A 14,177-nucleotide genomic window follows, 5' to 3' on the forward strand; every position below is an offset into this window, starting at 1 on the left:
GGAACTTGAGAGCGGGTCCGAGTTATCTGAGTGGCGACCTCCGGCGGGATATCATGGTAGATCGAAGGAGCTTGTACCAACTGAACGGTGTTGCACATATTGCCAATTCCATTAGTGACGAGGTAAGTTAATTTTTTTTAGCGTTAGAATTTGTTAATTAGAAGAATGGTATGTAAGGTAGATGAACTAGAATTTATATATTAATCCCTCTAGTTTGAAATTAGACTTCGCGTGTTAGGATGTTAGTTTACTCGGTTTGGGTTGGTTTTTTTTTTTCCGTTAGTTTATAAATATGATTAGTTATCTGAATATAGTTCCATCCCTTCGATGAATGTTATTCTACATGTTATTGGTTTATTTTATGATTTGTCCCTTTTTTATAATTATTTTGTTGAACATATTTTTGTTTTTAGTTGCCAAAGTTTGACAGTCGTGCTTGTTATTTATTTTATTTCGGTTAATATATTTGTATGATATGAAGTTTTATATTCGGGTTAATATATATGTTATCTTTACTATTGCAATAAGTTTCTATAATATGAAGCTTTAAGGTCATTTGACGACTGAGTTATAGGTTCATATTATCATATATTAATTTGTTCATTGGTTCCTTGTTTGTTGATGGTTTAAGATATTTGTTATTGTTAGATAGGGAGATTTGTTGTGGATAGTAGAATTTAATTGTTTCCTGTATATCTTTCATGTTCTGTGCAGACAACTAGGTGTATATACAGTGTGAGATGGCAACAAAATATGCCCATGCATGAAAGGATCATCCCGTATTTAAAGAGGGCAGGATTGTACCATTTGGCCAGGCTAAACAGCCACTGGTTCTGGTTGGATAAGCTGTTGGTTAGTGCATTCGTTGAGAGGTGACGTCTTGAGATGCACACATTTCACATGCTTTTCAGGGAGTGCACAGTGACATTGCAAGACGTGGCCTTTCAGCTAGGGTTGCCTATCGATGGGGAGGCTGTGAGTGGTTGCCTTTGTGAGTTTGAGAATTTCATGGAGAGTGGCCGACCAGCTTGGGAGTGGTTTCAGAACCTATTCGGTGAGCTTCCACCACCGAATAAGGTCAAGCAGATGACGGTATACTTTACATGGTTCCACGAGAGATTTAGGGTGTTACCACTAGATGCAACCGAGGAGACTGTCCGCATTTACGCATGTGCCTACATCATGATGATGTTATCCACTCAGTTATTTGGGGACAAGAGTGCGAACCGGGTACATATTCGGTGGTTGCCATTTGTGGCGAATCTTCATGACATGGTAGAACCTCGCTGAGGGAAACCCCTTCAGGTGTGACCTGGCTGCCTGCACAGGTCACACCGCTTCGGTCGACTGGTGTCAGCTTCGTCCATGTTGTTGCGGATGCGGGTGGACCGTGGTCGTCCCTCTCTTGCTCGTCTCATGCTCGAGTTGGGAATGACAGTTGGACCATCATACGGGGGCCAAAGCCCCTCTGGAATGCAAGGTGAAAAGGACATCTGATAGTCCTTAAATACCTTAGACATGTTGTAGACTTCATCGACGTAAATGGCCCAATCTAGTCATGACTGCACACAACATACGATGGCATGGCAACAGGGGTAGTGCAGCGCCTGGAAGTATCCACAATCGCAGGTGCGATCTCTTAGGGAATCCCGATAGCTACCCAGCGAGAATTTGCCTGTGGGGGTAGTCTCTACCACTGTGTAGTCAAGCTGATGCCTGTCGAACACGATCACGATGAAGCAACTCGAATCCTTCAAGTTCCACTTAATGGCCTTAACAAGTGCCTACGAATACCGGTGCCCAGACCCTAACTATGCCTCTGCTGTCTGCCCCCGGACAACAAACAACTCAGCCAGCCAGAGATAGGTTGACTTCACCAAGGACGTCATTGGTAGATTTCTTGTGCCCTTCAAAACAGAGTTCACACACTCAGAAATGTTGGTCGTCATGTGACCATATCGTCTCCCCCCATCCTTGTGCTGTGTCCACCTCTCATACTCCATCCTGTTTGTCCAATCACACATGGCCGGGTTCTCTATCCTTATTATATCAAACCAATAGTCAAATTCTGCTTCTATCTTCGCATAAGCGGCATTTACCAGCCACCTCCTCGCATCCTGCCCTTTGAAAGTAAGGGCAAAATTTGTAGCAACATGCCGAATATAGAAGGCCCGATAAGTATGGGGAGGTCGCCAACCACTATCTAGGGACTCCAGTGCATCCTTGATGCCGTTGTATCTATCAAAAATCTCGAGAATACCTTGCTGTGGAGTAACATGTCTTCTAAGATTGGTTATAAAGTATGACCAAGACTCTGCATTCCCCCCCCCTCTACGAGTGCAAACGCAACAGGCAATATATTCGAGTTTCCATCCTGAGCAATCGCCAGCAACAACATCCCTCCATAATTGCCATATAGGTGTGTTCCGTCGATACTGACGAGCAGCTTACAGTGTCGGAATGCCTCAATACATGGAGGGAATGTCCAGAACATGCGATGAAAGTAGACTCTATCTTCATCAACTTGATCACCCACTCTAATCGGGGAGGTCTTCAGCAGAGCAACAGAACCATCCATGGTGGATGTGATCCCAAGGATCCTGTGGGGCAGATCCCCATATGACCCTTCCAGTCGCCATAGATCAGTGCTACTGCCTTCTGCTTCGCCAACAACACCTTCCGATAACTGGGCCTGAAACCATATGTCGCCTCCGTTGCCTCTTGTAGCACCTTAATCGACACCGACGCATCATCTCTAACCAATAGAAAGATCCTCGCACATATGACATGATAATCAAACTGCTTGTGGTCGTTCAATATCGATGTGGCCATACACGTGTGTGGTCCGTTGTAGCTCCTAACTTCCTATGTGATCTTCCTCTTTCGCATGACTATACGAATCAACCACGTGCACCTATTACCAAACTCCTTGCATCTCCCCTGGTATTTCAGATTGTCTGACTCCATAACTCTATACTCAACTCCACGCCGAATGTTGTAATCTTTTACACTCAGCACGACTTTCTCCTTACTCTGGAACCATTGGCCAATCTGGAATTCCGTCAAAGGATTCCCATCATGCATACCCTGTCCCACGAAGGTTGCCTCTACATTCCGATGTTGGCCGATGGCTTCCAAGTTCAAGGACGACAGGTGCGGAGGGTACTCTTGTGTTCCAGAACCGGAACCTCCATGTGCTGTAGATGTACTTCTTGGAATATCATCATCACTGTCCCCACCAATATCGACCGGCTCCTCATCCGAATCATCGTCACGCAACGCATTCTCAACTCAATCCGGTCCAGCTTCAAATTCAAAATCAGGCACAACAGGAGGCACAGTAGCATGAACAGCCCCGGCACGTTGGGGCTTAGGAATTAGAACTGCAGTTGCTACCACAGGCATCGATGTTGAGGCACCACCGACCGTGGTCGACTGAGGATTCAGTGCCGATGTCCCAGAGCTGTCGACACCATCTTCCAATTTCGCAAACAGCTCAGGTATACTCACCTCCGAAAAACTACACCTGCAGTGAAACAAAACCTGCAGGTCTTCATCCGACCCTATCTCAAAGGTCTCATATCTCACACCAGTTGGCACAACTGCAATGGAAATCTTGTAAAACAACTTTTTTACCCACTTCGTCTCACACGCACCGAGCTTCCATAATATGCTGAGCTTAATATCTGCCAACGTACTCGAAGATCGGATAAAAATACTAAGCGGTTCTCTATCCGTGAATTTCACACCATGCCTTTTGCTCTTTTGAATTTTTCCAGAGTAGTGGACCAGAGCCACAAAACTATCCTCCCCCTCCATTTTTGATTAACACTCTTCCTCCACATTTGGCCCCTCCACAGTTTATATAGGCAGCCCCTTTCCCACATATTTAACGTAAACCGCTATAGCCACTAGCAGTTTACTCACAACCCACAATACACATAAACCGCTACAGGCAATAGCTGTTTATGACCAAACATAATTATGCATAAATCGCGACAGGCAACAGCGGTTTCCAAGCATTCACACATCAACGTAATCCGCGGCTAGCAGCAGCGATTTCCATAGATATGTGAAACAATGCATTTGCGTAATTTTAATAGTGAAACAATTTATTAACATGAATTGCCCTGAATTACATGTGGTGATTATATTATTTTTTTCAGGGCAATTTACGTAAATAAAATGTTTAAATTCTAATTTTACGCAAATACAAACTTTTGAAATACGAAGACGCAAATGCATTTTTTCATATTTTTATAGAAATCGTTACTGCCAATAGCAGTTTACAGAAGAACATAATTCGCTATAGGTAGCCGCGGATTACGTGGTTAGGATGCAACACAGAAACTGCTATACGCGGCGGTGGTTTCTGTTGATGGACAATGTATGTGTTTGGGGACGTGCGTGTAAACTGCTGGAGGCAGTAGCGGTTTTCTTATGATATAACGAGGACAGGGAATCCAGCTAAGTGATACAATCCAGCCCTCTCTAAATAAGGGATAATCTTGTCATGCATGGGTATATTTTATTGCCGCCTCACACTGTAGATACACTTAGGGTGTATTTGGTAAACGCCTTGGGGAAGAGAGAAGCGCGTTTGATTCCTTTGAAAGTTTCACTTTTATGTTTGGCCAGGAGAAGCTAAAATCTGTAGTTTCTTTTTTACCAATCCTACCCTTTATTTTCTTTTATAAAAAAGATACCATCATATCAGTAATATTATAGTTCTTTGTAGTTCTTCCTACTTCTTCGTAGTTCTTCATTCCAATTTTTTTTTTTTACCAAAATCATTCAGATTTGTTTCAATCACTAGCAAATTGAATATTTAATTTTCTTATTTTTTGTAGTACTCATTTTTATATTTTAATGTTTATGTTTTTTATATTATTTTTATTTATATGATAAATATTTTTATATTATTTGTATAGTGTTCTTATTTCTCATATTATATTTTTATATGAGTTTTTTTATCATTTACTATACTATTTTTTATATGTCTGTTTTGTATGAAATCTTTTTTTATTTTTGTTTGGCTTTGTTCATATGATTTTTTATTTATTTTATTGTATTTATTTTATTCATATGACAAATGTTGTTGACTTTTTTTATTTTTTATAGTGCTCTAATTTTTTAAGTATTTTATTAATTTTTATGATATTTTTATTATTTTTTGTTCATATAAATTCTTTTTTTATCCTTTACTACATTGTATTTATGTTGTGTATGAAATTTTTTTATTTGATTTTATTAATATGAATTTTATTTACTTTTTATTATGTTTTTTTTCATATGATATATGTTATTGGTTTTATGAAATTTTTATTATTTCTTATCTGTATGATTTTTTTATTTCTTTGATGTACTCTATAAAAAAGATAAAATAAATAAAAAATTAATTATAACTAACAATGTAGCCATAAATAATAAAAATTTATAGTTCAAAATAATACTAAATTAAAGAGTACTAACAGTGCTAGAAAAATTATAGAATATTTTTTTTGTTTGAAATTATAAAATTAATAGTACTCCCTTTCATATTTTTATTTTTTATTGTATTCATTTTATTTATATGATAAATATTTTTTATATTATTTTTGTTAGTGTTCTGATTTTGCATGCATATAAAAATTTTATTTAAATTGATGTCTCTTTTAATAATTTTTCATCTAAAAGTGATTTTGAGTAGTATAATCCAAACAATATTTATTTTACTATAATCAATTTTGATATAAACATAAATCACGTTATATAGACACTCACCCTCAACGTAAATTGCTACTGCCACCAGCAATTTACGCACAAGTCCCCAAACACATAAACCGCTACTGCCAAAATAGCGGTTTATACATGTTCTCCATCAATCCGCGACTATCTATAGTGGATTATGTTCTTTTGTAAACCGTTGCCAGTAGCAATTTCTATAGAAATATAAAAAAAATACATTTGCGTTTTCGTATTTCAAAAGTTGTATTTGCGTAAAATTAGAATCCAAACATTTTATTTACGTAAATTGCCATTTTTTTATGTATGTGTACATTGAATATGAATAATGAATACGGTTTAGGGCTCTAGGTCTTAGACCATCTCTAATACAAAAATTTATCCCAATCTTTATTTATGACTCATCTGTCATAAAAAATAATTTTACATCAACTTTTGCGTTATAAACAATAAATAAGAATTCAAATCATCTCTCTCATCTCTGTTAAAAAGAACTAATTTTAATTCCTATTGTGATCACACTTAATTAATTAATTAATTAATTAATTAATTAAAATAATTAAAATTAATATAATTACTATTTTTTATAATAATATTATTAAAATTTATAAATTCAAAAATAAATCAATATTATTAAAAAATATTAAAATAGATCACTTAAATTTGGTTAGTATTTTAAATTTTACAAATAAAAATAAATAATCCAACCAAAAATTATTTTATAAGATGTAAAAATTATTTTTTTATGTAAATAAATTTAAGGGCAATTTACTTAAATAAATAGAATGGGAGAATTGTTTACCTAAATGTGCAAATCTGTTTGTTGTTACGTTTATGTGCAAAACCGGAATTATATGTAAACCGTGGCAACCCACCACGGTTTCTAAACAAGCATAAACCGTGGGAGGTCACCACGGATTAGGAGCAATTCGATTTGTATGTAAACCGTGGTAGGTCATCACGGTTTACGAAGAGAAATGGGTGTGCATAAACCGTGGGGAGTCACCACGGTTTATGAAGAAAGAATGTTGAACGTAAAACCCGGTAACCCACCGCGGTTTACGTGTGTCTATATATATTGATAATCCGCTGAAGGCAGGGACGGATTCATTTGGCACTTCAGGAGAGAGAGTGTTGGTGGGTTGTAGAGAGAATTTGGAAAAAGTTTGGTGGTTGAAGGAGAAGTGGGTGGTGGGGCCAATGGAGGATGAGGATCGATTGTACCGACTAAATGGCATCGCTCACGTGGCAGGATTTATCGACGAAGAGGTTAGTTTATGTTATTGTTATTATTATTGTTATTAAATTTAATTCTAATATAGCAATTGATATTATTAGGAATATTGCTAGTAAAAATATTTTATTACGTTTATTTGTTTTGTGACTCTGATTAATATTATTTACATAAATATTAATGTTATTATCGGTACTGTTAGTAATGCATATTTTATTACGCTTATTTAGCTTCTTAGTGTGGTTAATAGTATTTTTGTAGAATATTTTATTATAAATATTTATATTATATTCAAAGATATTTTTTCTGTATTTATATTGTTAATTTGTTGTAATGAGTGCACATTTTTCTTAGCTTCAGTATTATACACAATATGAGAATAAATGAATTTAATGTGAGCAGTCTAATAAATTCTACGAAAACTATTTGTTGTTCTCTGTAATGGTTGTATGTTAAGGGATTTTGTTACCGACGTTTTGCAGCCTAGTAGGGTTATTACCGCCGTTAGGCGGCAGCAGAATATGCCCTTACATGACCGGATTATACCGTATCTGGAGACTGCGGGCTTGTATCATCTTGCTAGGCTAAACAGTCAATGGTTCTGGGTTGATGAGCCTCTGCTTAGCGCATTTATTGAGCGGTGGCGTCCGGAGACCCACACGTTCCATATGCCGTTTGGTGAGTGCACTATTACTTTACAGGATGTTGCGTATCAGCTGGGCTTGCCGATTGATGGTGCACCCGTTAGTGGGTGCTTGACTGAGTTTGAGAATCTGATGAAACACGGTAGACCAGCATGGGTGTGGTTCCAGGAGTTGTTCAGGGAGTTACCTCCACAGAGTAAAGTGAAGCAGATGACAGTGTGTTACACATGGTTCCACGAGAGGTTCCGAGTTCTCCCTGCAGATGCTACTGATGAGACCGTGCGTGTATACGCACGCGCTTATATCCTGATGCTGTTGTCGTCTCAGCTGTTTGCGGACAAGAATGCAAACAGGGTACACCTTCGCTGGTTGCCTTATTTGGCATCGCTGGATGTCTTGGGCAGATATAGCTGGGGCTCCGCTGCACTTGCCTGGTTGTATAGGTGTCTTTGTCGTGGTACAAACCGAAACGTCGTTAACTTGGCTGGGCCGCTACAGCTACTACAGTCTTGAATTTTCTGGAGGTTTCCCACTTTGAGGCCCACTGGTTTTGACCGGTTCGGTTTTCCGCTTGCTTCTAGGTATGGTTTAAAAATATGCGTTCATAAATTGTAAAAAATGCATGTGTTATGGTTTGTTTTGACATCATTTCAATTTAAATTGTAGGTGGGCCGAGTTTGTTCCCAGGAACGATGCAGGGGCACAGAGATTAGTTTCCGCACGCCTTGCACTTGATCGACTGCGTGTCCATGATGTGAGTGATTTATTTATTACTGATAGTTGTACTAGTTTTTCTTACATGCCACTGCCTCATGAAAGTCTTACTGTTTCCATGCAGTTTGTGTGGGAGCCTTATTCTTCTGCTGATGTTGCTGTTGTCATTCATCCGGAGATACTAGCTGACGAGCACCGACGGCTATGGACGGCCCTCACTAGCCTGATATATTTTGCTGCGATCGAGTGGCACCAGGTGGATAGGGTTCTACCCCAGTTCGGCGGTGTTCAGCATCTCCCAGATGTAGCTCTAAACATAGATTGGCTACATGCGAAGGATGGTAGGGGTGGGGACCGGTGGTTTCCTACATATTATCGGGAGTGGCACTAGTATTGGGAGAACAGGCATCAGTCAGTCATATGGGTCGATCGAGTACTCGACCCTGGTCCATCAGCAGATTACCTAGAGTGGTGGTGCCGTGTGGCGCACAGGTTCCTATCCCCAGATGTAGCATTTCAGGATCCGAGGCCGATTGTGTTGACTGAGGAGGCGCGTCACAGAGGGTCGTCCCAGGCACCTCCTAGAGTGCACGTTTATGACAGACCAGATAACAGACGCGTCGATCGGCGTCGCCGTATTGGGACCCGGACCACCGATCACGAGTGGAGGGAGTTTGCCGACCGATTGGAGCAGGACGTTCCTGGAGCTGAGGCTGGGGATCCAGTGGACTTCCGTGTTCCTCGACGCAGAGGCAGACGGCCACCTGCGTGGCCTGACCGTCGAGGTGCGCCTGAGGGAGGACCATCCGAGCAGGGGGTTGGTTCTAGTCACGTGGCCTCTCAGGATGTAGTTGGATCAGCAGTAGCTATGGATCAGCCGACGTTCGACGTGGGTTCTAGCTCACAGCTGTTTGGGAACGTGAGCCTATATGGTTTTGCCGAGTTTACTACCGCGGCTGTTGGGGTGGACGTTGCCGATCCTGTTACTGAGTCCGAGTTTTACAGAGACATAGCTGACATGCTTAGGGATGATGATCAGACCCATTATAGACCACAGATGCCTAAGGAGCATGCCCAGTTTACTGCTCAGCAGCCACGCAGTGACGATGTTCAGGCTCAGTTGGCAGTTGACCTGAACAAGCCGGCCGTTTCGCCGTCTGACCCATGGTTTGCGTTAGGAGGGACACCTGCCTCCGCTTTCAGCGTGGCTCCCGCACACCCCACAGCACCAGCGGCAGATCACAGACCTAGGCGGGTGAGGCGTCCTCCTTTGTATGGCACCGGAGGCCACTTGCTTGGCCAGTTCGAGGATGATGACAGTGACACCATCGAGGATTCTGATTAGTTATGTTATATGTTCCAGTCCAGTACTGTCTTTGTTTATTTATGTATTGATCATGCTAGTTAGTTTATGTATCATCTTGCTAGTTAGTTTATGTATTGGGCATGCTAGTTAGTAGTTATATTTATGGCTTTCGGACTTATGTTAAATATTATTTATCTTTTGACCACTTACTTTAACCTGCTTCAGATTATTTTATGTGTTCCTCTATTCTTTATATTATAATGCACATTATGAAAGAAGTCTAAAGGGGTTTAATGAAACAGATAAAATAACAGGAGTTTATATTATATCTGAGATTTTATAGTTGATGAAACATGTTGACAGTGACATACTTAACCCTCGATGCATTACTAGCATTATGTAGACCATTGAACAAATGAGACATCATAGAAGGGGGTTACACGACATGAGATCTACGCATCCCCTCCACCACTTTGTGTTCGCTGGTGACAGTTCCTTCGCGTATGCCCAGGCTGACGGCATAGCCCACAATGCTTCGGCTGATTTCCTTGAGACTGATCCATGCTTCCACGGATCCTGGTTGCCTTTGGACGACCTTCCTTTGCACGCCGCAGATTAGGGTCAGGAATGATCGTTGGGCCAGCATATGGAGGCCATAGGCCTTCAGGTATAGGTGGGAGAAACCCCTGCTTGTAAACATTGAACACCTCACTCATACGATACACTTCGTGAACATATGACGCCCAGTTTAGCCGGGAGTAGGCGCAACAGGCAATGGAGTGGCAACATGGATAATGAAGCGCCTGGAAGTGGCCACAGTCGCATCGGTGATCTTTAAGGGAAACCCTATAGCTACCAAGAGAGAATGTCCCCGTTGGTGTTGTCTCAGCCACGGTGTACTCGGACTGATGCCTGTCATATAATGTCACAGTGAAGCACCTAGAGTCTCTTAGATTCCGATCAATAGCCTTGACCAACGCCTGACAGAATTCATGGCCGGATCCGAGTTGTGCCTCTGCTGTCTGTCCCCGGACCACAAATAGCTGAGCAAGCCTCCCGTAAGTTGACTTAACCAACGATGTCACCGGCAGGTTGCGAGTTCCCTTTAGCACGGAGTTCACACATTCACTGATGTTTGTGGTCATGTGACCGAACCGTCGACCAGCATCCTCATGTTGGGTCCATTTGTCATACTCCATACGGTTGGCCCAGTCACACATTGCTGGATTCTCAGTCCGCATGATGTCGAACCAGTAGTAAAACTCTGCCTCAGTCTTGGCGTAGGCAGCATTGACCAGTAACCGCCTTGAGTCCTTACCTTTGAACGTTAGGGCGAAATTCGCTGCCACATGCCTTATACAGTAGGCCCGGAATGCACGAGGAGGCAGCCATCCAGTCTCAGGTGCCTCAAGCGCTGCCTTGATCCCATTATGCCTATCTGAGATAACAAGGATACCCACCTGAGGAGTCACATGCTCTCGGAGATTGGACAAGAAGAATGACCACGACTCTGCATTTTCCCCCTCCACAAGGGCAAATGCTATCGGCAGGATGTTGGAGTTCCCGTCCTGAGCAATCGCCAACAGCAGCGTCCCTCCATACTTCCCATACAAGTGGGTACCATCGATACTGACGAGGGGCTTGCAATGCCGGAATGCCTCGATACACGGTGGAAATGTCCAGAAAAGTCGGTGGAAGTACACCGCGGACTCGTCAACCACACCACCATTCTGAACAGGAGACGTCTTCAGCAACGTGATTGTTCCCGGTAGTGTCGCCTGGATCCCTAGCATCCAACGTGGCAACTCCGCGTAAGACTCTTCCCAATCTCCATATATTTGTGCCACTGCCTTCTGCTTAGCCATCCAAACCTTCCTATAACTAGGCCTGAAACCGTAATCAGCTTCTGTTGCTTGTTGAAGTACCTTTACCGTAACCGCAGCATCCGCCCTAACCATGGGAAGAATCCTCGCACATATAACGTGATAATCCAGCTGACGGTGATCACTTGAAATAGAAGTTGCGAGGCACGTATGTGGCCCGTTGTACCTCCTAACCTCCCAAGTCCCCTTTCGTGCACGAAGCGCTACACGAATCAACCAAGTACAACCCTTGCCGAATTCCTTGCATTTTCCATGATACTTCAAATGATCCGATTCGATGACTCTGTACTCAACACCTCGCCGGATGCTATAGTCCTTTACACTCAGCACAGCTTCATCTTTACTCTGGAATGACTGCCCAATCTCAAATTCTGAAGAAGATCTCCCCACTCTGTTACCACTGTCATCCTGTGGACCAAGAGCTTCCAAGTTTAGTGTGGAGAAGTGTGGAGGGTACTGATGAGAACCAGAACTTGAAGGCCGATTCTGCGCATGTGGATCGCCACCTATGTCATCGTCGCTGTCACCATCTATGTGGACAGGCTCCTGGTCAGACTCATCGTCACGCATTGCATTCTCTACTTGATCAGGACCACCAAAGTCTTCAATATAAGGTACGAGCCCACCACCGGTGCCCACAACGTTGGGAGGCTCAATGACTGCTGCATTCTCCAAAGGTACAGAACCAACAACCTCCAGTCGGTCTAAATCAGCCGCAAACGAAGGTGATTGAACCGGCGGAAGATATGGTCTGACCGCAGGCATCGAACTAGATGCACCACCCGCGGAAGCTGGGCAAGGAACTGTCGCGGATGCCCCAGAACTATCGACACCAACCTCCAACTTCGCGAACAACTCATGGATTCTGATCTCCGAAAAACTCCTTACACAGTAGAACAGAACCCTAATATCTTCATCAGCCTTAACCGCAAAGGTTTCATACTGAACACCGGTCGAGACAACCACCATGGGAATCTTGTAGAATAGTTTCTTCACCCACTTGCAACCCAACACGCCAAGCTTCTCCAAGATGCTGTTCTTCAAGTCTGACAAACTCATCGACGAACTGATAAAAATACTTAGTGGTTCTCTGTCGGTGAACTTCACACCTTGGCTTTTGCTTTTTTTTATTTTCCCAGAGCAGTGCACCAGGGCAAGAAAACTCTCTTCCTCACTAGCCATTGTGACAATGATCTCTTATGAAGCTTGAATCACCCACATATATATAGACTTCCCGTCAGAGTAAACCGTGGAAACCTACCAGGTTTTCTGCCCATTATTCTACATAAACCGTGGTAACCCACAACGGTTTCACTTTTTGCAAACTTTGCTCATAAACCGTGGTGACTCCACACGGTTTATGCTTCGCATTTATCCTACGTAAACCGTGGTGACCTACCACGGTTTACACTCACCACAATTTGCTCATAATCCGTGGTGACCTCCCACGGTTTATGCATGTTTAGAAACCGTGGTGGGTTGCCACGGTTTACATATAAATCGAGTTTTGCACATACACGTAACAAGATACAGTTTTGCACATTTAGGTAAAGAAATCTCTCAAACTATTTATTTAAGTAAATTGCCCTAAATTTAATTAATTATGATTTAATGTATATTTGATATTGATTTAATATAATTATTTATATTAATTATGATTTAATAAAACTAATTATTAACTAATTAATATAAATAATTAATTAATTAGATATATAATTATTGAATATAATAAATTATTATAATATTAATAAATTAATTATGATTAATTATTTAATATAACTATTTAATTAATTATGATTTTATATAAATATTTATTTTTATAATAACTAATTAAATAATTATATTAATTTATTATAATTATTAATAAATTAATTAGGATTTAATTATTTAATTAATTATAGTTTAATATAATTATTTATTTTAAAGATAACTTGCCACTCATTGGCATTCACAAATTTCTCTGAGGAGGGACTCCTTCCCCTCAAAATATGAGCAGGAACCCAACTTTTCTCCTCTCCAACAGTTGAACATGCATTATGTTAGAAAAAGAGAAAATAGAACGTTGGAAGGCTCCTCCATTGGAGATGTTCTTATAAGCATGGTTCTAAAAATGAACTGGACCAGTCAATCCAACTGATTCAACCACAAAATCGGACGTCTTTATAATTTTGGCTCAATCTATAAAACCATCAATCACAAAATTGCTTGGAAACCTTTTGAACCGGCTAAAAATTGACCGGTCGGATCAAACTAGAACTCGGTCGATTTTTTTTTGAAACATTGTCGTTTTGCGTTTTGTATAAAAAAACAAAAAAAAATCCAGGTTCAGACGTTCAGTAGCCTCCTTCTCCTCTCAACTCTCACTCTTTCAAACGAAGCTCCTTTCTCCCCCAAAAAATCCTAGTAGTAGCCTCCACTGTCGCCGCAAAGAGGGAGATACTGCTGCCGTCCGTCGCACCATTGTTGTTCTTGAGCTCTCTAACCCTGTTCACTCTAACTCCTCTCAACTCTCACTCTCTCAAACGAAGCTCTCTTTTCCCAAAAATATCCTAGCTTACAGTAGCCTCTATCGCCGCCACAAGGAGGGAGACACTGTCGCCATTCGTCGCGCTGTCGTCATTCTTTAGCTCTCCAACCCCCTATTCACTCCAACCGCAGCTTCTTCGTTGAGC

General features: G+C 41.3%; 2 protein-coding genes across 2 annotated transcripts; both read right to left on the reverse strand.

Annotated features, from left to right (window-relative positions):
* Positions 1 to 2,865: 2,865 nt before the first annotated feature.
* On the reverse strand, positions 2,866 to 3,819 carry LOC130949999 (uncharacterized). Its single transcript, XM_057878574.1, has 2 exons — positions 3,340 to 3,819; positions 2,866 to 3,252 (listed from the first exon to the last, which is right to left on the reverse strand). Exons 1-2 carry the CDS (start codon positions 3,817 to 3,819, stop codon positions 2,866 to 2,868), a joined length of 867 nt encoding a protein of 288 aa, XP_057734557.1.
* Positions 3,820 to 10,074: 6,255 nt separating this feature from the next.
* Positions 10,075 to 12,564, reverse strand: LOC130950000 (uncharacterized). The gene has a single exon (XM_057878575.1). It carries the CDS (start codon positions 12,562 to 12,564, stop codon positions 10,075 to 10,077), a length of 2,490 nt encoding a protein of 829 aa, XP_057734558.1.
* Between the last annotated feature and the right edge of the window lie 1,613 nt (positions 12,565 to 14,177).

The sequence above is a fragment of the Arachis stenosperma genome, chromosome 9, assembly GCF_014773155.1.
Source record: "Arachis stenosperma cultivar V10309 chromosome 9, arast.V10309.gnm1.PFL2, whole genome shotgun sequence".
Lineage (NCBI taxonomy): Eukaryota > Viridiplantae > Streptophyta > Magnoliopsida > Fabales > Fabaceae > Arachis > Arachis stenosperma.